At 47.9% G+C, this 19,957-nt stretch overlaps 4 protein-coding genes across 11 annotated transcripts; 3 read left to right on the top strand and 1 right to left on the bottom strand.

Annotated features, from left to right (window-relative positions):
• The first annotated feature begins 212 nt into the window (after positions 1–212).
• Positions 213–11,601, top strand: ift88 (intraflagellar transport 88 homolog). 6 transcript variants are annotated; one of them, XM_037489629.2, is made up of 27 exons: positions 213–424; positions 922–984; positions 1,477–1,536; positions 1,698–1,751; positions 2,005–2,065; positions 2,207–2,276; positions 2,803–2,893; positions 3,094–3,198; positions 3,562–3,664; positions 3,945–4,291; positions 4,794–4,864; positions 4,937–5,023; positions 5,248–5,347; positions 6,032–6,118; positions 6,199–6,385; positions 6,485–6,593; positions 6,682–6,832; positions 6,915–7,030; positions 7,293–7,345; positions 7,481–7,546; positions 7,631–7,737; positions 8,269–8,332; positions 8,519–8,566; positions 8,831–8,848; positions 9,006–9,020; positions 10,940–11,041; positions 11,161–11,601. In XM_037489629.2, the coding sequence occupies exons 1-27, from the start codon at positions 305–307 to the stop codon at positions 11,280–11,282; spliced, it is 2,577 nt and encodes an 858-aa protein (XP_037345526.1). In that variant the 5' UTR covers positions 213–304; the 3' UTR covers positions 11,283–11,601. The 6 variants fall into 6 exon arrangements, with proteins under 6 accessions (XP_037345526.1, XP_062420799.1, XP_037345527.1 ...); XM_062564815.1 differs by lacking the exon at positions 8,519–8,566; XM_037489630.2 differs by lacking the exon at positions 9,006–9,020.
• Positions 11,602–11,617: 16 nt separating this feature from the next.
• Positions 11,618–13,584, top strand: il17d (interleukin 17d). The gene is made up of 2 exons (XM_037489636.2): positions 11,618–12,280; positions 12,619–13,584. Exons 1-2 carry the CDS (start codon positions 11,994–11,996, stop codon positions 12,947–12,949), a joined length of 618 nt encoding a protein of 205 aa, XP_037345533.2. The 5' UTR covers positions 11,618–11,993; the 3' UTR covers positions 12,950–13,584.
• Positions 13,585–14,225: 641 nt separating this feature from the next.
• LOC119229345 (uncharacterized) lies at positions 14,226–16,704 on the top strand. 3 transcript variants are annotated; one of them, XM_062564820.1, is made up of 4 exons: positions 14,226–14,559; positions 14,659–14,717; positions 14,793–16,174; positions 16,267–16,704. In XM_062564820.1, the coding sequence occupies exons 1-3, from the start codon at positions 14,537–14,539 to the stop codon at positions 16,169–16,171; spliced, it is 1,461 nt and encodes a 486-aa protein (XP_062420804.1). In that variant the 5' UTR covers positions 14,226–14,536; the 3' UTR covers positions 16,172–16,174; positions 16,267–16,704. The 3 variants fall into 3 exon arrangements, with proteins under 3 accessions (XP_062420804.1, XP_062420803.1, XP_062420802.1); XM_062564819.1 differs by having other exon boundaries at positions 14,228–14,559; positions 14,790–16,174; positions 16,344–16,704; XM_062564818.1 differs by having other exon boundaries at positions 14,229–14,559; positions 14,790–16,174.
• A 222-nt stretch (positions 16,705–16,926) lies between these two features.
• eef1akmt1 (EEF1A lysine methyltransferase 1) lies at positions 16,927–19,757 on the bottom strand. Its single transcript, XM_037489635.2, has 5 exons — positions 19,676–19,757; positions 18,982–19,136; positions 18,731–18,813; positions 18,348–18,640; positions 16,927–17,444 (listed from the first exon to the last, which is right to left on the bottom strand). Exons 2-5 carry the CDS (start codon positions 19,114–19,116, stop codon positions 17,314–17,316), a joined length of 642 nt encoding a protein of 213 aa, XP_037345532.2. The 5' UTR covers positions 19,117–19,136; positions 19,676–19,757; the 3' UTR covers positions 16,927–17,313.
• Between the last annotated feature and the right edge of the window lie 200 nt (positions 19,758–19,957).

Below are 19,957 nucleotides of genomic sequence, written 5' to 3'. Positions count from 1 at the left end.
TATATCTGACCTTAATGTGCTGCTATTGTTGATTAAGAGTCATATTCACATTGCTAAAGATGAAACTACGCTGTGAACGTTTAAATCTAGCCTTTGGCTTACATCTGTATCCTAGCAACGGAGGAAGTGTGCTTCGACCAATTGCGTTAATGCTAGTTTATGATTGACGCGCGCCAAACCAATCAGAGGTTTCAAAACCTATACTGTCCCACCCACGCCGCGTTGAGCTGTGGGATTGAAATCTTGAAACGACAACAAACTTCTCTCCCTTCTGTATTTGTACACATAACTGTCCGTATTTTTAATGAGCGTGTCGTTGCACCACCACGCCATAGAGAGAGAGATGGAAAACGTTCACCTGGCGGTGGAGGAGGAGGATCTTTACTCCGGTTACAACGACTATAATCCCACATTTGACTCCGAGGTGAGTTAGCAAGCTATGCTAGCTAGCTGTGCAGCTGAACTGCCAACTTCAGAGCTAGCTAGCTAGCTAGCACAGCTCGAAGCTAAGGTTTAGATAGATGGTGAATAACACCATGAATCATTTGAAGTTAATAAATTGCCCATGGCTCGTTTTAAATATATGGACGTGTAATATTTCAAGAATAAACCCAGTCAGATATCAGGCTGCTTATGATCTTAGAAAACAAACATTCATTATTCTTAATTACAGGGTTTGTGGCATGAATTAACAAGATGTCTCTAATGACACTTCTTGAATACAATTGGCATTTATGTATAAGCATATAAATATAAATAAAAGTATTAATTATATGGAGATCCTTCTTCGTTTTTGCTCTTTAGAGTATTTATTTGTAACATTACTTCTTTATAGAACTCACCATGTAACTTTGTTTTGAAAAATCTCTGTCTGAATGAAGTTTATTATTATTATTATTATTAATTATTGTCAATTTAAAGGAGTTGGAGAATGATGTCGGCTTCCAGCAAGCAGTGAGGACAAGTCATGGAAGAAGACCTCCGGTGAGTACCTACTGTAGTGTTAGTTACTTAGAAATACAATCATTTAATACATTACGTTATATTAAGCTCGGCTTCACCTTTACCAGCATTAAAAGAAAAATGATTAAAATGGTGAACACACGAATGCTTGGACAATTATAATGTTGCAATATTACAAACAATATGTTTATTTCTGAAATGAATCATTCCGCATAGTGAGTGCTTTTACTTTTGGAACCTTTTCATACTTTGATGAAGTTTTGTACTTTTACTTCAGTATGCAGAAATGTACTTGTAGGTGTGTATTTATATTCCGTAATATTTCTGCCTTTAGTTTTGTAAAAGATTGGAATATTTCTTCCTCTACTCCATAAACTCAAGTTCTGTACTTAAGACCGATTTTGATGCACTTTTGTTTGTAAAAGTGTATGAGAGGGTGATTGAGTGGGAGATATTTATTGCATCAATTACTCAACACTGATGATACATGATAAGATGTCATGTCTTTAACAGATGACTGCCAAATTTCCTGGCACTGCCATTGGAGCTCGGACTTTAGCTACTTCCTTTGGAGTAAGTACAATGACACAGAAAAATTACCAAGATAACTATGAGCGCTTCACGTTTACACTCTTACTATTGAACAAGTTTTTGTTCTACATCTGTGTAACAGATTATAGTTTCAGGTAAACATAGCTAAAGTACTTTCACCTGTCCCTTTTCGTTTCGTGAAGGCTCGGGTCCCCGTGGCCTCTTCGATGGGCCGACCCATGACTGGCGCTGTGCAGGTGAGGCGGAACCGTGGACCCACGCAGGTTTTATTCTGCATAGTCGACAAATGTCAGTCAGTGCTTCTTCATGTGGGCTGATTTTAGATCAGTATAAGGTTTTATAAACATTGTTTTGTTCACATTTATTTACTTAAAGCAAAAAAAAGAACCTGGTAAATATTAAGATTGCTCTGTTTTTAAGTAAATAAAAAATGGAGCAAATACGGAAAACAACATGATTTATTTTTTATTTCCTTTTTAAATGTGACAGGATGGGGCTGCCCGACCGATGACTGCTGTCAGGGCGGCTGGTTACACCTCCGTGACCCGGGGTGAGTTTCAGGGAGTCAAACAGAAACTGGTATTTATCTTTGTTTATTGTTTTCAATCTTCGGAAACCCAAAAGACATTTAGGCATTAACCAAGATAATCAAGTAATTATGCAAAGAGTAAATCATGATGTGTACTTTCAGGCTCCACCTTTGACCCTCTGGGCCAGTCCAGAGGTTCTGCAGCTCCACTTGAAGCAAAAAATGAGGACACGTGAGTTGACACTCTTTTATTCATCCAGGCTCAAAGTGCTTCACAGGTCATTGTTGAGCAGAAAATAAAAGAAATGTGCAATACGAAAACTACAGAAGACATAAGCATAAGCAAATTGGGCCAATTGAGTTCAATGCACCAATAACATGTAATAAAATTCATAATAAAATAAATTGTAGTAAAACAGCAACTTCTAAAACCTAATCTATTATAATTAGAATACCAAGAAGTGTATGAAATATGAAATAGCATTGTTAATTAAAGGCCTTGCTAAAAAAAAAAAAATTAGGTAATGTTTAAACTCTTTTTCACAGGTTCATGGTTTTGTTTAAGATTATAACTGCATCATATAAGATCAGTATGTGCCGTGGCACCAGAACAGGGTTTGCATACTCTGTCAGAATAAAACATGTGATTCTTATTTCCAATGAAGCAATGAATACAATTAAATAACACTTACTGCAGGGGAGCTGCTGGAGAAAGACTGTGGCGCTCACTTGTGTTTCTGTTTCTGTGGTCCTTGCAGTCCAGATGAGAAGATCAAGGTTCTGGAGAAGAAAGTGAACGAGCTGATAGAAGAGAGCTGCATGGCTCACAGCACTGGAGCCTCACAGCTGGTCAGGCGCTGACTGTCTTCAACGTTCTGTTTAGCGGGAGAGGCTTTTTTACCAAAGCCATTTGTTAGAATTAGTTGTTGACGGGATAAAAAACACTGAATTAGACAACATGGTGGTTTAATTCTTCCTGAAAGTCGTTACAACTGAAGCGCTCAATACTTTCTGCCCTACTGGGTCTGTGCTCTGATGTGTCTCTGCAGGCCCTTGAGAAGGCCAAAGAGGCAGGGAGGAAGGAGCGAGCCCTGGTGAGGCAGAGGGAGCAGTCTGGCAACGCGGACCACATCAATCTCGACCTCACCTACTCCGTAAGCAGCAGCATGTTGCTTCTACGTCACAAGTCTTTCCCATTAAAGCATCCAGCACTTCCTCCACACTCTGGAATATGGACCAGTTACTCAGAAATGTGCTCTAGATTTGTGTTCTTATATTCGGAACAATGTTAGATTGTCAAATCAAATCTTTTTTTGTTACTCGAGGTAAAGCTGTGTTTTCTTGCCTTCAAGCTTTAACTTTTATTCATCAGAGGTCTTGTTATTATTAGCAGATTTGTTTGTTTTTGAGAGGAGAATCATTCTGTGATTTGAATCCCCCTGAATGAACCCTGAACAGCTTGTTTTGTTGTAATCATTTGATTTGTGGAAATGTGGAAACGCGTCGGCCGTCTCCAGGTTTTGCTCAACCTTGCCAACCAGTATGCGAACAACGAGATGTTTCCAGAGGCCTTGAACAGCTACCAGGTCATCGTGAAGAACAAGATGTTTAGTAACGCAGGTGAGCCCGTGTGTTTACTACCCTCATGAGTCCTCTCCTTTCAGAAGACGCTTCACAATATGCCTATGAAATCAGAGAGGATATTTATCATTCTGTGATTGCGGGCTGCTGCAACGAGAAATATTGTTAACAAACACCTCTGTGTACTGTTACTATACCTGTGGGAGGCAATCCAAGTGCAACATGAACTAATATTTCAATTAAAAGGAAAAGCTCTGTGGTCACAGGCTGTTTGTCTCAAACGCTCATATTTCAACATCCGCTGTTCCTTCACCTGCAGGCCGCCTGAAGGTCAACATGGCCAACATCTACGTCCGACAGAAGAACTACCCGAAGGCCATCAAGTTCTACCACATGGCCCTGGATCAGATCTCCAACGCCCACAATGAGATGAGGATCAAGATCATGCAGAACATCGGCGGGGTCTTTGTGCGCATGGGCCAGTACTCGGACGCCATCACGTCCTACGAGCAGATCATGAGCGAGAGCCCCAACGTCAAGACGGGCTTCAACCTCATCCTGTGCTACTACGCCATCGGGGACCGCGAGAGGATGAAGAAGGCCTTCCAGAAGCTCATCTCCGTCCCCCTGGGTGTGGACGACGAGGACAAGTACATCCCGTCCAGCGTGAGTCTGCGGCGACGCAGGGGCCACAGGAGGTGTTAACAGATGGCATCTCTGCACAGTGCTAGATCAAGATCTTAGGCTTCTATTATTAGAAAGATATGTTTTACAGTTAATTCCTCAGGTGGGTGCAATTTAGTTGATTTGACTTTCCTGTTTTTAGGTGTTTATTCTTCCCTTTTTAATTCTCTTTGTTCACAATGTGTTCTGTTTTATTGTAAAGCACCTTTCAAAGTTATTACTTAATTCCAATAGAGTATTTAGTTTCTTTGTAGGGTGATTGTAAGTAATCCCAAATGAAATTACATTCCTCACAATTTTCCAAGATCCACAGATCAATGGTTTGGAGCAACATTTCAAAATGAAGCCTTTGCTGCAGATTAGCTGAATAAGATAAAAATAATGCCTCCCAAAGAATAACCAGATATCAACGGCAAGATTCCTCTCGTTGCGTCGATGACACCTGACCTAACCATCTTCATGCAAATGTTGTCCGGTCTCCCAGGACGACGGCGACTCCGGGATGGTCATCGAGGCCATCAAGAACGACAAACTCCACCAGATGGAACGAGACCTGTAAGAACACGACGCTCCGTGCTGGTCCTCTGCAGCCTGATGTCGATCCTCATGTCGTCTTCTTCCTCGCAGAAAGGTCCTGGCTGAGAAGTACATCATGACGGCAGCCAAGCTCATCGCTCCGGCCATCGAGACTTCTTTTGCCACCGGATTCGACTGGTTTGTTTCTTCTCAACATCAGAGGGTTCCAGGTGTACGAGAGCCATTTATTTTAAACCGTTTAGAGCCACTAAAGTAAATTCGGGTGCACTTTTGACACATAAAATGCAGCTCGTGGGAACTTTTCATTGAAAAATAAGAACAAAAGTACATAATGTACATTAACGAAACCGGAGCGGTAAAAAGAATCTCGCGGTTTAGAGGTGTGTGCTGCTGGTTTCCAGGTGCGTCGACATGGTGAAGAGTTCTCAGTACGTCGAGCTGGCCAACGATCTGGAGATAAACAAAGCCATCACCTACCTGCGGCAGAAGGACTTCAACCAGGTGACAGCGGGACGCGACACTCGGATATATACATTTTAGATTTGGGAATAGAGCGGTACAGTTTTAATTGTCGTTTTTAATACAATTGTTTACGTATTTGATTCTGGAAAACATGTTGGAGTAATTATATTTATAATTTGTTAAAATAATAATAAAAATAACACTTTTTTGTGTGGCTCCAAATGCTTTGAATTTAAAAATAAATAAAAGCAGAATAAGTGTAAATAAAATCCAACAGAAAGTGGTTCCACGTCCTCACAACACGGAGGGTCCGTTCTGTCGTCGCTTTCTTTCTATTATTTTCCATCTTGTTTACGACGTCTCTGTTCACGTTAACCTCGTTTCATCCTCTCGTTGCCCTCCATGCTCCCCCCGCTTCCCATCTGCATGCCTCAGGTCGAGGTACGTGTGCTTTTCTGTGTGTGTGTGTGTGTGTGTGTGTGTGTGTGTGTGTGTGTGTGTGTATCCTACATCAACCAATCCAATGTGGGTTTTATGTAATAAGCCCAATGTGTATCGTCTTATTAATTAAACTTTTTCTATTTTTCTAAAATAACCATGACACATTCTGTAAGAGGCTCCAGGAGCTCAGGCCAGGGATTTGGCCTTCCATGCTGGGAGGTGGTCTTACGTCCTGGGGGAGAGGTTTCAAAGTGTTGCCTTGATGTCTTCACGTGTCCCCAGGCCGTGGAGACGCTGAAGACCTTTGAGAAGAAGGACAGCCGAGTGAAGAGCGCCGCCGCCACCAACCTCTCCTTCCTCTATTTCCTGGTAAGCGGCTCCCATCGATGGATGCAACGTAGAAGCTTCATTTACTGAAGCCCCCCCCCATCATCCTGCACCTGCCACAGGAGAAGGACTACGAACAGGCCGACCGCTACGCCGACCTCGCCATGACCGCCGACCGCTACAACCCGGCGGCGCTCATCAACAAAGGCAACACGGTGTTCGTCAAGCAGGACCACGAGAAGGCCGCCGAGTTCTACAAGGAGGCCCTGAGGAACGACTCCTCCTGCACCGAGGCCATCTACAACCTGGGTAACGTCTAGTGGAGTGACCTTCTGAAGGGATGGAGGCTGGTACACTGCACGCGAGGGTTTCCTCATCCCACCTCTGCCTCCGTCCACTTGATCCCAGGTCTGACCTACAGGAGACTGAATCGTCTGGAGGAAGCTCTGGACTGCTTCCTGAAGCTCCACGCCATCCTGAGAAACAGCGCCCAGGTCATGTACCAGCTGTGCAGCCTGTATCCTGCCCAGAAGAAGGCGGCGTGACTGCGTTTGCGTGGGTGTTTGCAGGGTGTTTTCCCTTGACCCCCCCCTCCCCCGCCTCAGGTATGAGCTCCTGGAGGATCCCCAGCAGGCCATCGAGTGGCTGACGCAGGTCTTGAGTGTGACCCACACCGACCCGCGGGCACTGGCCAAACTGGGAGAGCTGTACGACGGCGAGGGGGACAAGTCGCAGGCGCTCCAGTACTACTACGAGGTACCAGGAGCCTTTTAATGCGCGTTCCTGCATGCGGCGCAGGTCCATCGCAGTAATCTGAACGCACCGTGTCGGCTGCTAGTCCTTCAGGTACTACCCCTCCAACATCGACGTGATCGAGTGGCTCGGGGCGTACTACATCGAGACGCACTTCTGCGAGAAGGCCATTCAGTACTTTGAGAGAGCCACGCTGATACAGTAAGTACAACCGCCGCGTGGAGCGAGAAGGAAGCAGATCTGTGTTCAATGTACGACCCTAGGACAGAAAACTGGACTATTTTGTGGGTCTGAAGGTTAAATTGTAGTTTATATTTATCGCTAAAATACATATCTGGACATAAATAGTTATTTATTTTATTGTTCTCTTGAACAAAGACGTCTGAATGCAGAGTTGATGTTTTTTAAATATGAATTCAGTTTCTTTGGGTCCTGACCAGCGGCGTTTGTGCTGTTTCCTCAGACCCACACAGGTGAAGTGGCAGCTCATGGTGGCGAGCTGCTACAGAAGAAGTGGTGAGAAGGAAGTATTCATTGACTCCATCAGGTGTATTCCTACATAGTAAAACGGCCCTTGTTGTCTATTTCACCATCAACCAGCTCAATCAGACCCATAGACACAGAACTTCTTTCTTTTTTTCGTCTTCACAGGAAACTACCAGAAAGCTCTGGAAACGTACAAAGACATTCACCGCAAGTTTCCAGAGAATGTGGAATGTAAATCCCCCTGTTCCTCGCACCACTTTACACGGAGCTGCTGGACCGGTGGAAGGGAATCAAACTGTGACCGTGTGCTTGCAGGCCTGCGGTTCCTGGTGAGGCTGTGCACCGACATGGGGCTGAAGGACGTGCAGGAGTACGCCACCAAGCTGAAGAAAGCAGAGAAGATGAAGGAGATCAGAGAACAGGTTCGTCCTTTGCTCTTGCATTGAACGTATTCCCCCTGCAGCCACCTGGCGGCCCGACATGAGTAAAATACACATGAAACGTGTGGAAAATGCTGCTGCCTCTGTAGTGGAACACACGAGGTTAAAGATGGCCGCGCCTGTGTTCTGGGGTCAGTGGAGTTTGTGATCTGTGCGACACTCTGAGCCAGGAAGGGATGAGGAGGACGACTTCGTCAAATCACAAGCAGCTGCTCTTAAATCAGAGCGCTGACTCATCAATAAAAAAAAACTTTCAGAGCAGACTTTTCTCTTCACTTTGACCCCTGGAGGCTTCTGGACATGTCTGTGTTTTGTTATTTAAACATTGTGTCTCTACCTTTTAGTTTATTCCACACAAACTATCATACCAGTTCTCCCATTCATTGAGCTTTCAGCTTTATTGTTGGATGGCGTGTTCAACTGAATGAGAAACAGATGTGACCAGAACAGTCAAGCCCAGAACCCTGATCCCGTGAAGTCTAAATGGAAACCTCTTCTTGTCTCTTCCTGCAGCGCGTCAAGGCGGGGCGCGAGGGCAGCGCCCGCAGCCGGCGGGAAGGACGAGAGGGCAGCGCTGGTGAGTCTCCCGTCACCATAGCAAGAGAGATCCCGCTGTGGGGTCGGGTGTGGGAAGTACGGGGGGGGCGATGGTGCTGAGACGTCATCACGCCGTGACCCGCGTGTGCGTGTGTGTGTGTGTGTGTCTTCCTGTACGTCCTCACTTCTCTCTCCCATCTGCTCCTCGCACGCTGCCGGGCGGCAGGCGTCTCCGCGACGGCGCCCGCCTCCCCCAGGAAGGCCGGCGTTACGGGTACACGCGCAGACACACACTCCTCCCGCCTAACGCCAGCGTACCGGCCGACTCTCGGCACATAATCATACACACATATTTATGTTAAATATGTGTGTATGATTATATACACACATATATGAATCAGAAAAGTAAAACCTCAAACTTGTTTTGACATTTTGCTTCTCGCTGCCTGCGTCCAACATGTTTGATTTGATCAATATTGCTCGTGACCCTTTTGCAGTCGCTAAACTTTGTGTCCTCCTTCCTTTTTGGGCACTTCAGAGGTGGATGTTAAAGCAGGTGAGAGGACCAACGCCCCCCCCCCTCGCCCCCCGCTAGCTGTGGTTTCCGCTTCTTGTCGTGCAAAACGATCTTCAGCCCTTCGCCGTAACCTCTCTGCTTCTTTCCTCCTTTTGCTTCGACTCTCTTCTCGCTGCGCTTCCTGTTTGCTCCTCAGTCGCTGAGGGGAGAGGTGCGTAGACTTTGAGCCCCCGGTCACGAATCTCCATTTAATTATCCACCTCATCTGGATCCGTCCATTCATTCTTTAATGGATGAGCCGCGACAACAAATGCTTTAATCATGACTTCCTGTTATTCTGAAATGGTCTGATCTGCATAACGAGTGCTTTTGCTTTTGAGTATATTTACTTTGTGCCTTTCGTTGACTACAAAGTAAAGTTGCATTACTAAAGTTTCTCCTCTTCCTCCATGTCTCCATGTGGCACATTCAGTGCTCATTCCTTTATTGAAGGGGCCACGTAGCAGAATGGAACAAACATAGTTTCACTGGCTTCACACCAGTTTATTAACCATTTAATGTGAACTGTTTCGAGTTCTGCATGTGCACCGTGTTGCCTTATAAGGATTTGATTTTGGCCAAAACACCTGAAACTGGTCCAGAAATCTTGTGTCAGGCAGCTGTGATGTTGATCAGTGTTTGCAAGCAGATGGATGGGAAGGAAGGAGAGGGAGGGAGGGAGGGAGGGAGGGAGGGAGGGAGGGAGGGAGGGAGGGAGGGAGGGAGGGGGGGAGGGGGGGGGAGAGATCTTTCAAATGCACCTGAGAGTTTTCCCTCCTTTCTGTAAGTCTGCATGTTTTCAGCAGTTTGTGTTGATGGTTTTATGCCCTCGAACCGGCTTCATTCTTTAATGTGAAATCTAAAGATCAGGTTTTCTTGTATTTGTTTTTTCTCCTCGTGCTGTTTTAGGAACACGTTTGAGAAGGACAGTGGGTTCCAAAATCCAGAAAGTTCCATATCGATCTCCACTCGCACACAATCAACTTGAAGTTGTGTCCATCTTTCTTTTCTGTGTCTCCCGCCTTTGTCTTATAACAGAAAGGGAAAAAGAAAATCCCCCCGAGTCCTTCCAAGGAAACGAAAGGATCAGATTTTCCGTCCCGAGGTTTCAGTTTGTGAGACTGGATCCTGTTTTTCAGCCGTTGCTCTCCTCCGTTTCCACGGTTACCTGGCAGCCAGATGTGGGCTGCTGCTGACTGTAATCACTCACTGCAGCCTGACATTCACACCTGCAGCACAGAGCCAGACCAAGCTGTCAGAATACCTTTTATTTATTCATCTTTACAAAACATATAACAATGAAAGCGTGAACTGGTAATAATTGTACAAAGTAAACAACATCAAGCCTTAACATGGGCAATCTCAGAATATCAGTAATTATAATAAGAAGAAACTATTGATTTACTTTTTTTACATAACACGCAGCACAAAGTGGTAAGATTGAATTGTCATAAAATGGATAGTAAAACTGAACAATATTAACATAATATATTAATAATATATTACTATAAACCAGTCCATATAGACGCAGCAGCGTCTGGTTTGAATCGGTTTTATTTGGTTCTGCATCGGAGGTGGAGGTCTGAATATTTAAGAGGAAAACTGAGAAAATGATTTGGGCTCTTCCATCAGAACCTGGAACCAAGAACCAAAATCCTAGAACCAAGAACCAAAAATCTAGAACCTAGAACCAAGAACCAAAAGCCTCGAACCAAGAACCTTGGGGTTCACAAGGGATACTTTACATTTTTTTGTAAAAAAAAAGTTTTTATTTGTTATGTTTAAAAGTTTAAGATGAGCTCAAGTGTGTGTGTGTGTGTTCGTCGAGACAAAACTAACACACACACACACACACACAGAGAGGCCCTGTCTCGGTCTCACGTCCCCTCCATGTTGACCTTTGGGGCCGTGAGAAGCCTCCCGAGTGTCTGAGTGGTCGCGTCTTTAAATAGCTTTAAACGACACTTTTTAACCCTTGTTTTTACCCTCAGAGCAGATGATGTCCCTCTTTGAAGCGTTTGTCACAGCCAGTGTTCTGAGGATGTGTGTGTGTGTGTGTGTGTGTGTGTGTGTGTGTGTGTGTGTGCGCAGACAGCGGCCACAGCAGCACCAAAGGAGAGCGGCTGAGCGCCAGGATGAGGTCACTTCCTGGTTCCAACGAGCCCTACGAGGCCAGCAGCCCCAAAGAACTAGGTACGCCGCTCATCCATGTCTGCGGGGGGGAGGGGGGGGGGTGAGCTTTGGAGCCTCCCAGGGAGCGCTCACAAACATCTGGGGTCGATGGCGACTTGAAACGTTCCTCTCGTGTGCAGATGCGTCCTACGTGGACCCCCTGGGGCCTCAGATGGAGAGACCAAAGACGGGGGCCAAGAAGCGGGTGGAGGACGACGACTTCACCGACGAGGAGCTGGGAGACGACCTGCTGCCGGAGTAGCTGCCTCCGTCACCTCACACCCTGAATTTCTAACCACCGTCGCCTTTTTTTTCCTGTTTTAACTCCAGTTAGAAGCACAAGGAGCCAAAAGCAAAGAAAACATTGGTTATATGTTATCCACACACACACACTGTCTAATATATTAGACTGTGTGTGTGTGTGTGTGTGTGTGTGTGTGTGTGGTACAAATCCTTCCATCCAGGTCCTCCTCGGTTACTTACTGGTCATTTGTACAATATTTATTACCTCTATTTGGTGCGTGTTTATATGAATAAAAAAGAAAATATTTTACTTATTAAAGGTCCATTTTCTCCGGGGGGGGGGGGGAGGGGGGGGGGGGAGGGGGGGAAAGCACACCGCTGTTCTTTTAAAGTTTGAGAATGATTTGTGGAGTGAGCTTAAGACGATTTTGTAACATATCGGGTTTGGGGGGAGGGGGGGGGGGGGCAGGAAAACTCCCCTTCGTCTCGAGCCGCGTGCAGCAGGTGATCCTCCTCGTTCATAATCCTCAGGTCATCGGTACTCCCGGTTGTTGGACCTCACAGGTTTTTCCGTCGCGCGCCGTATCCGGGGTTAACGGTCCAGAGCGTTCCCGGAGGAGGTCACGTGGGCTCTCGCAGTCTGCCGCTCCACTTTTAAGAAAGCCAGCGACCACATCGGTTTAAAAAATCTATTGTAATAACGCGTTTCCGCGCATCATCCCGCTGCGTAATGGCGCATCGGACCCGCGTCCTGCTGCTGCCGCTGCTGCTCCTGCTGCTGCTCGGCGGGGGGGCCGCCGCGCGCCGGGGGCGGGCATGCCTGGACCTGCCGGAGGAGATCCTGGAGCAGATGTTCGGGCGGCTCTCCGTGGGAGTGATGAGCGCGTTCCATCACGCGCTGCAGCTGGAGCCGCAGGACAAACTCAACCTGACGTGCCCGAGCCGCGCGCGCTCCCCGGCCGACGGCGACACCCGCCTCCCGGTCAACCTGCTCAGCGTCTCTCCCTGGGCCTACAGGTGAGACAGGTGCGACGCAGAAGCAACGAGTCGCCTTTTATCACAATGGAGTAGGTGACTCATTCTTCGTTAAATATGATAAATGACACACAAATAGAAAATAAATCAAATAAAAAGAGCAGAGGAGATTTGCATCGGAAAATATTGACTTAACTATTTTAAATCTTCTAGATTAAACAAGTTTAGATTTCTGAACATAGATATTTGATCTTTTTGGAACTCCAAATGAAATTTTTAGGCAGTAAAACACTGCGACAAAACAGCCCTTTGGATTAGTCCTTAAAACATTTCACTGCGCTATTGAACAAAGAGCAAAGTAACCCTCGGGTTTCCTGCAGGATCTCCTACGACCCGGCCCGGTACCCGCGCTACGTCCCGGAGGCGTACTGCCTGTGCCGGGGCTGCCTGCTCGGGCCGCTGGGGGGGGAGAGCGACCTCTACCGCAGCACGCCGGTCTACGCGCCCTCCGTCCTGCTGCGGAGAGCGCGCTCCTGCGCCGGCGGCCGCCACTCGTACACCGAGCTCTACGTCTCCATCGCCGTGGGGTGCACCTGCGTGCCGCTGCTGGAGGAGGGGGAGGAGGAGGAGCGGGGCGCGCCTGGGGGGCAAGGGGAGGTGGGGAGGGGGGGCAAAGCGGGACGGCTCGGCCCTGCAGGAAAGGGGACGTGAGGGAAGCTGGACGAAGGGCCGGTTTCATACACCCTCCTCTCCCTCCAACTGACCTTGGTAAACAAATAAGAGGTCATACCTCAACTGTTTGTTTTTCATCATCTGTCTTCATCTCTGAGAGACTTTTTTTTTAATCTGGAGGACCGTTTCGCTCACTCATTTGACCCACTTAGTTCTGGACTTTAAAAAAGGACACAGACACATCTGCATGGACAGACATGAAATCAAATGCCTTGTAACTGATGATGTAGAACAATAAACAACCCTGCTCACCTCCTTCCTGCTTCTTCTTGGTCAAACGAGTGCTTCTGGGTGTCATCATCAGAACGCCGTAGCAGTAAAAGACAAAAGTCCACCTTCAGCAGTTTGCCCACCTGCTGGTAGAATTCTGCCAACTAGATGCCAAATTAAATTCATTTGAATTCAAATACTTGCTGCACCGGTTTGAAAAGGAAAACACAAACGAGAAACCGCATTCAAGCATGAAGATACAACGGAGGCCTCACCTGGTCCTCGTCCGCCTGGACTCTGCAGGGGGGCATCATCTCCCTGCCACTCACCCCCTTCTGGTCTGCAGGGGCCCTCCAGCCAGCAGAGTCCGGAAGGGACGTCTGTCGTCTCGAGTCATCCTCGTCCCTCTTTGGAAGGACGAGGATTAGGAAAGTTCATCTTTCTTTTATTGGACCACACGTGCTCGAATAAAAAGACACGCACGCATTTTGTACATTCATCAAACGTCTCATTGGGGGGGGGGGGGGGGGGTCGACGCCTCCTTGGACCCCCTCCACCTTCATTATCAGTTTCTTCTGTTACACAACGCTCCCAATGATGCCCCCCCCCCCCCTAGGAGGTTATGGCGACCTGGCGTTTCCCACCACCTCGGCTCCCCACCCGCCCATGCCCCCCCCCCCCTCTATGCACCGGCCCCCACCTTTCTAAGTATGGCTGGCCATCGAACCGCTTGATCAAACAGCTTTGCTGGATGGACCGAGTCCAAAACACACAGCCGTGCTTAGTTCGAGGGCAGCGCGTACTTTGTCACGCTAACCGTGTGCTGCTGATCTGAACACGGCTGCTGGTTTTGATACAACAACTAATGACGTGCATTTTCTCCCTCGACACCCCCAGGCCACGGGTCAGAACCCTGGGGGGGGGGGGGGGGCAAGTGTCTGAGAGGAGCTTTCTGCCGCTTGGGTGGACCCAAGTCGATGACATCACAGCCCACGCCGCCTCGTCAGTGCTTCCGTGCTCGTCAGCTGGTCCTTCCCCAAATCCTCGTGGGTCCCTCCCCTCCCCTCCAGGGGCGCACAGGTCACGGTGAAGTGGCGAGGAGCGGCCCGAGAAGAGGTCACCGACGGGCTGCCGGACCTCAGCAGAGCTGAGCCTGGTGAACACGAGGTGTTTGCTCACTGTGACCCTGGCAGCTTCCTGGGCTCATTGGTCGGTTGATTGACTCTCAGGGATCCCGGCGCACACACATTAGTCTGTGATTGGACGCAGGTTGCGATAAAGTCTACCTCTCTGCTGCACACGCGTGCAGAGCAGCTGTTTGTGCGTCGGAGCAGGTGCTCCCTTTGGAACCCAGAGATGTTGTGTGGAGTTCGTTTGGGGTGAGACTTTTGGATTTGTTGTCATCGTTTTTTTTTTTTTTAATTCGCTGTCAGTATTTGTTCAGTTGCGGCTCTGGTTCTGACTGGATGACTTTGCAGGATCTTGCTGATTTGCCTCGCTCAAGCGGAGCGTGTGTGCTGTCTGTGGGCCACACAAGGTGAGCGACACTCGCACCGTCTCTATCGACCCGGTTCACCGCCTGTTGATTCACACCTCGTTTCCCTCGCAGCAGACGCACAAAAAGGCAACGCGCATGTTGCCTTCTCGCCGCAGAGCAGTGGATTTGGTGGCAACTTTCCCCAGGATCAACTCGGACAGGCCTCTGGTTCTCCCGACCCGGCCCAGAGCAGCAGCCTCGGCTCTGAAATTGGCGGCGGTGCCAGCTGGTTTCGCCCGAGCGGCTTCACGCAAACGGCTCCGGGCGACGGCGGCTCTGCTTCGGTGGAACGCGCCCCCTCCAGACCGAGCGCCGCGGCCGGAGCGCCGCCCCCCCCCGGGAAAGGCGCTCTCCCGTATATGAAGTCCTCCGGTGCCGCTTCAAACAAAGTGCCCGATCGGACCAGAACCTCGGCCAGCGTGGCTGCTAAAAGAGTGTCTTCACGCGGCAAGGCCGCCGCGTCGGGACCTTCCCGCTTCCCGGCCTCCCAAAGCGGGAGGAACGGGAATCACCTGAGTCAACTGAGCCATAACCCCCCCGCCTCCGGGCCCGGCGCCGGGGGGGCCCCGGGTCAGGGCTTCGCCCCGACCGACATCCACATCATCCCGGAGTACTACGGCGGCTTCGCCATCAGGCGGCTGAAGGCCCCCGCAGACCAGAAGGTGGAGAGTGGCGAGAAGATGACGCTCTTTGCCCCGCGGCCGCCCTACGCGACCCCCCAGGAGCCGTCCCACAGGCCCCCCCCGCCGGCCCACACCAACCCGCCGCCCTACGTGCCCCCCCAGGAGCCGTCCCGTAAGCCCCCCCCGCCGGCCCACGCCAAGCCGCCGCCCTACGTAACCCCCCAGGAGCCGTCCCGTAAGCCCCCCCCGCCGGCCCTTGCCATGCCGCCCTACGTGCCCCCCCAGCAGCCGACCCACAGGGCCCCCCCACCATCCCTTGCCAATCCGCCCTACGTGCCCCCCCAGCAGCCGACCCACAGGGCCCCCCCACCATCCCTTGCCAAGCCGCCCTACGTGCCCCCCCAGCAGCCGACCCACAGGGCCCCCCCACCATCCCTTGCCAATCCGCCCTACGTGCCCCCCCAGGAGCCGTCCCACAGGGCTCCCCCACCATCCCTTGCCAATCCGCCCTACGTGCCCCCCCAGGAGCCGTCCCACAGGGCCCCCCCACCATCCCTTGCCAAGCCGCCCTACGTGCCCCCCCAGCAGCCGACCCACAGGGCCCCCCCACCATCCCTTGCCAATCCGCCCTACGTGCCCCCCCAGGAGCCGTCCCACAGGGCCCCCCCACCAGCCCTTGCCAAGCTGCCCTACGTGCCCCCCCAGCAGCCGCCCCAGAGGGCCCCCCCGCCGCCATCCCTCGTGGCCCCCAAGTGGCCCCCTGCACCTCCCAAGCCGAGCGTTTCCACGGAGACGCGGTGGATGCGGGTTCGCTCGGATCAGCTGCTGTAGCAGGTGAGGCTTCTTCCTCCTCATGTTCGAGGCCTCGGTGTCGCTTCTAACTCCTTCTTCTTCTTCTTCTTCTTCTTCTCTTTCTACTCAAACAGGTTTCCAGGGATGAAGCTTTAGTTTTTTTGAATTAAAACAAAGTGTTTTAATCTTTTGTCTCCTGTGTTCCTTTAAGCTCGGGGTGATAACGTCTCGCTGAGCAGCACTTAAGTCACCTGGTAACTCAAGAGTACCACAGGAAGCTTCTGGAGGTTAGGAGGCCACTAATAGAACAGTGATGAATGAATGTCGGCTAGATATGATGCTTTGTTATCTGAGGTCAAAGTGTGACGCACATATTAAACATGTGAGGAGTCAGGTAAACCATCACGTGGCTCTTGTATGTCATAAAAATCTTGTATTGAAGGAGCAACAAAATCCTGATGGATCTTTGCTGTTTTCTTGTTTGAGATAAATTTAGTTAAGGGAAACGTAAGTGGTTGTTTCCCCACCAGTCTTTTATGATTTGAAAATATTAATACTTTTAATTAAATACCGTATAATGACGTTTTAACAATACTATGAATCTTTCCAACATAAAATACTATACTAAAAACTGACTGAGTAGCTATTAAATAAATCTGACTTGTTCTTGTGTCTTTGTCTTCATGTTCAAAGCTTGAATGTCGTTTGTCATGTGAGGATCCTTCTGAAGAGCCGACTCCCACAGAATTGTTCATTTTGGTTGGGATTGAAACAAGAGCAGACTCCAAAATGTATGTAAAGAGAATTACTTTAATAGTTGGTCAAAAAAAATATGATTTTTAATTCGTAGTATCGTGAATAAAAAAGCACGTTTATCAACAGTAACTTTCAAATCAAAGCAAATGAGGCCAAAATATCCTTTACTTCCAATTCCCTCCTACATTACCCACAATGCATCTACAGAATTCAGTACACATGCAGGCTATGTGTTAAAAAAAACACCATCCCCCTGATGACATCATCCAGGGGTTGACTGAGCACCTCAAGACAACCGCATATTATTTGACCAATGGAGCCGAGAAACATCAGAAAACGAGTCCATCACGATGTCCCGCAGTCAAAGTCCAAAACCCAGTTTGAAATGATGTAAAACCAGTAAACATTCCGAAGAGGACGCGTCTTCAGGACAGCAGCTGAGACGAATAGTTGGCGAAGCAGCGGAAGTCGTTGGACAAGTTCCTGCGGTGCGTCGGCAAGAAGCGGCACGTGGAGACGCCGAGGAGGCGCCGGGCCGGCTCCTCCATGACCGCTCCTGCAGAAAGCGACGTGTTACTATGACAACTAATGGACATTCACAACATTTCAAAGTACAAAAATAACCTGTAGGAAATACGACATTAACATGTGAAAAAATACAAAAAAATAACCTTAAATTGGAAATGGTATGAATAACATGTAATAATAACCATGAGTCTCACCTGTACACATGATAATATCATTAATAACATGTGTAATAACCACAATAGCCTCACCTTTACACATGATATCATTAATAACGTGTAATAACCATAATAGCCTCAACTTTACATGTGATAATATCATTAATAACGTTTAATAATAACCATAATAGTCTGACTTGTACAAATATCATTAACCTGTGTAATACCCATAATAGTCTCACCTCTACACATGATATCATTAATAACATGTGTAATAATAACCATAATAGCCTAACCTGTACACATGATATTAATAACATGTGTAATAATAACCATAATAGCCTAACCTGTACACATGATATTAATAACATGTGTAATAATAACCATAATAGCCTCACGTGTAAACATGATATCATTAATAACATGTGTAATAACCATAATAGCCTCACCTGTACACATGCTATCATTAATAACATGTGTAATAATAATAGCCATAATAGTCTCACCTGAACACATGATATTAATAACATGTGTAATAACCATAATAGCCTCACCTGTACACATGATATCATTAATAACATGTGTAATAATAACCATAATAGCCTCACCTGTACACATGATATCATTAATAACATGTGTAATAATAATAGCCATAATAGTCTCACCTGAACACATGATATCATTAATAACATGTGTAATAATAACCATAATAGCCTCACCTGTACACATGTGAATACCATTAATAACATGTGTAATAATAACCATAATAGTCTCACCTGTACAGAGCAGCACTTTTCCTTTGCTCAGGTACCTGACGGTTTGGGACACCTTGCTCAGACATTCCTCGGACAGGTACGGCGGGTCGGCGAGCACGATGTCAAAGCTGCTCTCCGCGGCGGCCGGGGGGGGGAGGGCCAGCGGCTCGTTGTAGTCGTAAAAGACGAAGTCGTCGCCGTAGGCGGCGAAGCGGCGGTCGAACTCCAGCACGACGGCGGAGACGCGATCGGAGCCGAACACGACGCCCTGCTTCAGCTTCTGGTACACGCTGGGCGCGCTCACACATGCTATCCTGCAGGACAGCCTGGGTTCAAATGTCTGCACGTGTGTGTGTGTCTGCACGTGTGTGTGTGTGTCTGCACGTGTGTGTGTGTGGTTTTACCTGCCTCCCTCTCCGGCCTCTCGTACGAGCTCCTCGGCTAACCGGGTCGCCGTCTCGTCGCTGTACCAGAACTGACTCATCCGCTGGGGAAGGGGGGGGGGGTACAAAGTAACTTTAAATTCCACCATCATTAAATAAATCTGGTATCAGCTATCTGGTATCAGTGATGAAAAGCCCCAGTCTCCTGATAGTCAGTAACCCAGTGACCTCGGCCTATGACCTCAACCAGTGACCCCTCGCAGTCACCTCACCCAGTCCTCCTCCACTGCTCCCACAGCGAACTGGGGGGCGGGCGGCGCGTCGCTGGTCTCGTTGTAGAACTCCTGCAGGGCGGCGAGAGCGTGAGCCGACAGCGTCGGGGCGTCATCGTCGCTGCTCTCGCTCATGGAAAGGTTTGAAATGATTCCTAACAACAATCAATCAATCGATCAATCAATCAATAACTCTTCTTCTTTGGTGGTTTTGCAGGTTTCTCCATTCAGGAGGTAACAGATGCAACACAGAATACACAGCTTTGGTTTTATACAATTATTCAGGTGATTTTAAACATTTTCATTTAGGTTGACATTTCAGTGTCCAACGTAATTTATTATTATTATTACTGTCAAACACAACTAATGCATATGAACATACTTTTATTTAAAAAAAAATATTGATTGGTTGGTCACTAAATATTACATTTCTGCTTGAATTCAAAGATTATTCAAGTTATCAATTGAAAAAGTCGGTTTGTATCAAGTTAGCTAAAAGAAAATACACAAATCAGGATAATTATTAAAATTATCAATTGAGGAAAATCTTGTAAGCTCTGAACGTAATGTTAAACTGATTACTTTAGACGTCACACAGTTGACTTTTGATTTCCAAAATATGAATAAAAATTCCTTTCCTATCCAACGCAAATACGTTTTACATTTTTAAAGTATGGAATAAAAGTGAACATACGCGATGAGAAACAAGTCCCGCACGACACTTCCACGGCGCTGTGTTGTGAGCGTGCGCCTGTCGCGGGATGATGACGTAGGTTCACTAAGTATAGCCTCTGACGAGGGACAAAAGACTCGCTTCTCTCTCCCCGTCTCTCCTTTGGGTGATTTATAATTGGACCTGACATTAAACACCAAACATGTTTGGCATTAGTCTGTTCAAAAAAATATTGTAAATTTTGTAAAATGTCAAATATGAATTTAATTTGCACAGTTGGGAGTTTAGGATCATTCCACTAAC

Source organism: Pungitius pungitius, chromosome 10 (genome assembly GCF_949316345.1).
Source record: "Pungitius pungitius chromosome 10, fPunPun2.1, whole genome shotgun sequence".
NCBI lineage: Eukaryota > Metazoa > Chordata > Actinopteri > Perciformes > Gasterosteidae > Pungitius > Pungitius pungitius.
Note: the sequence above shows the minus strand (reverse complement) of the source record. Positions and strands in the feature narration are given on the sequence as shown.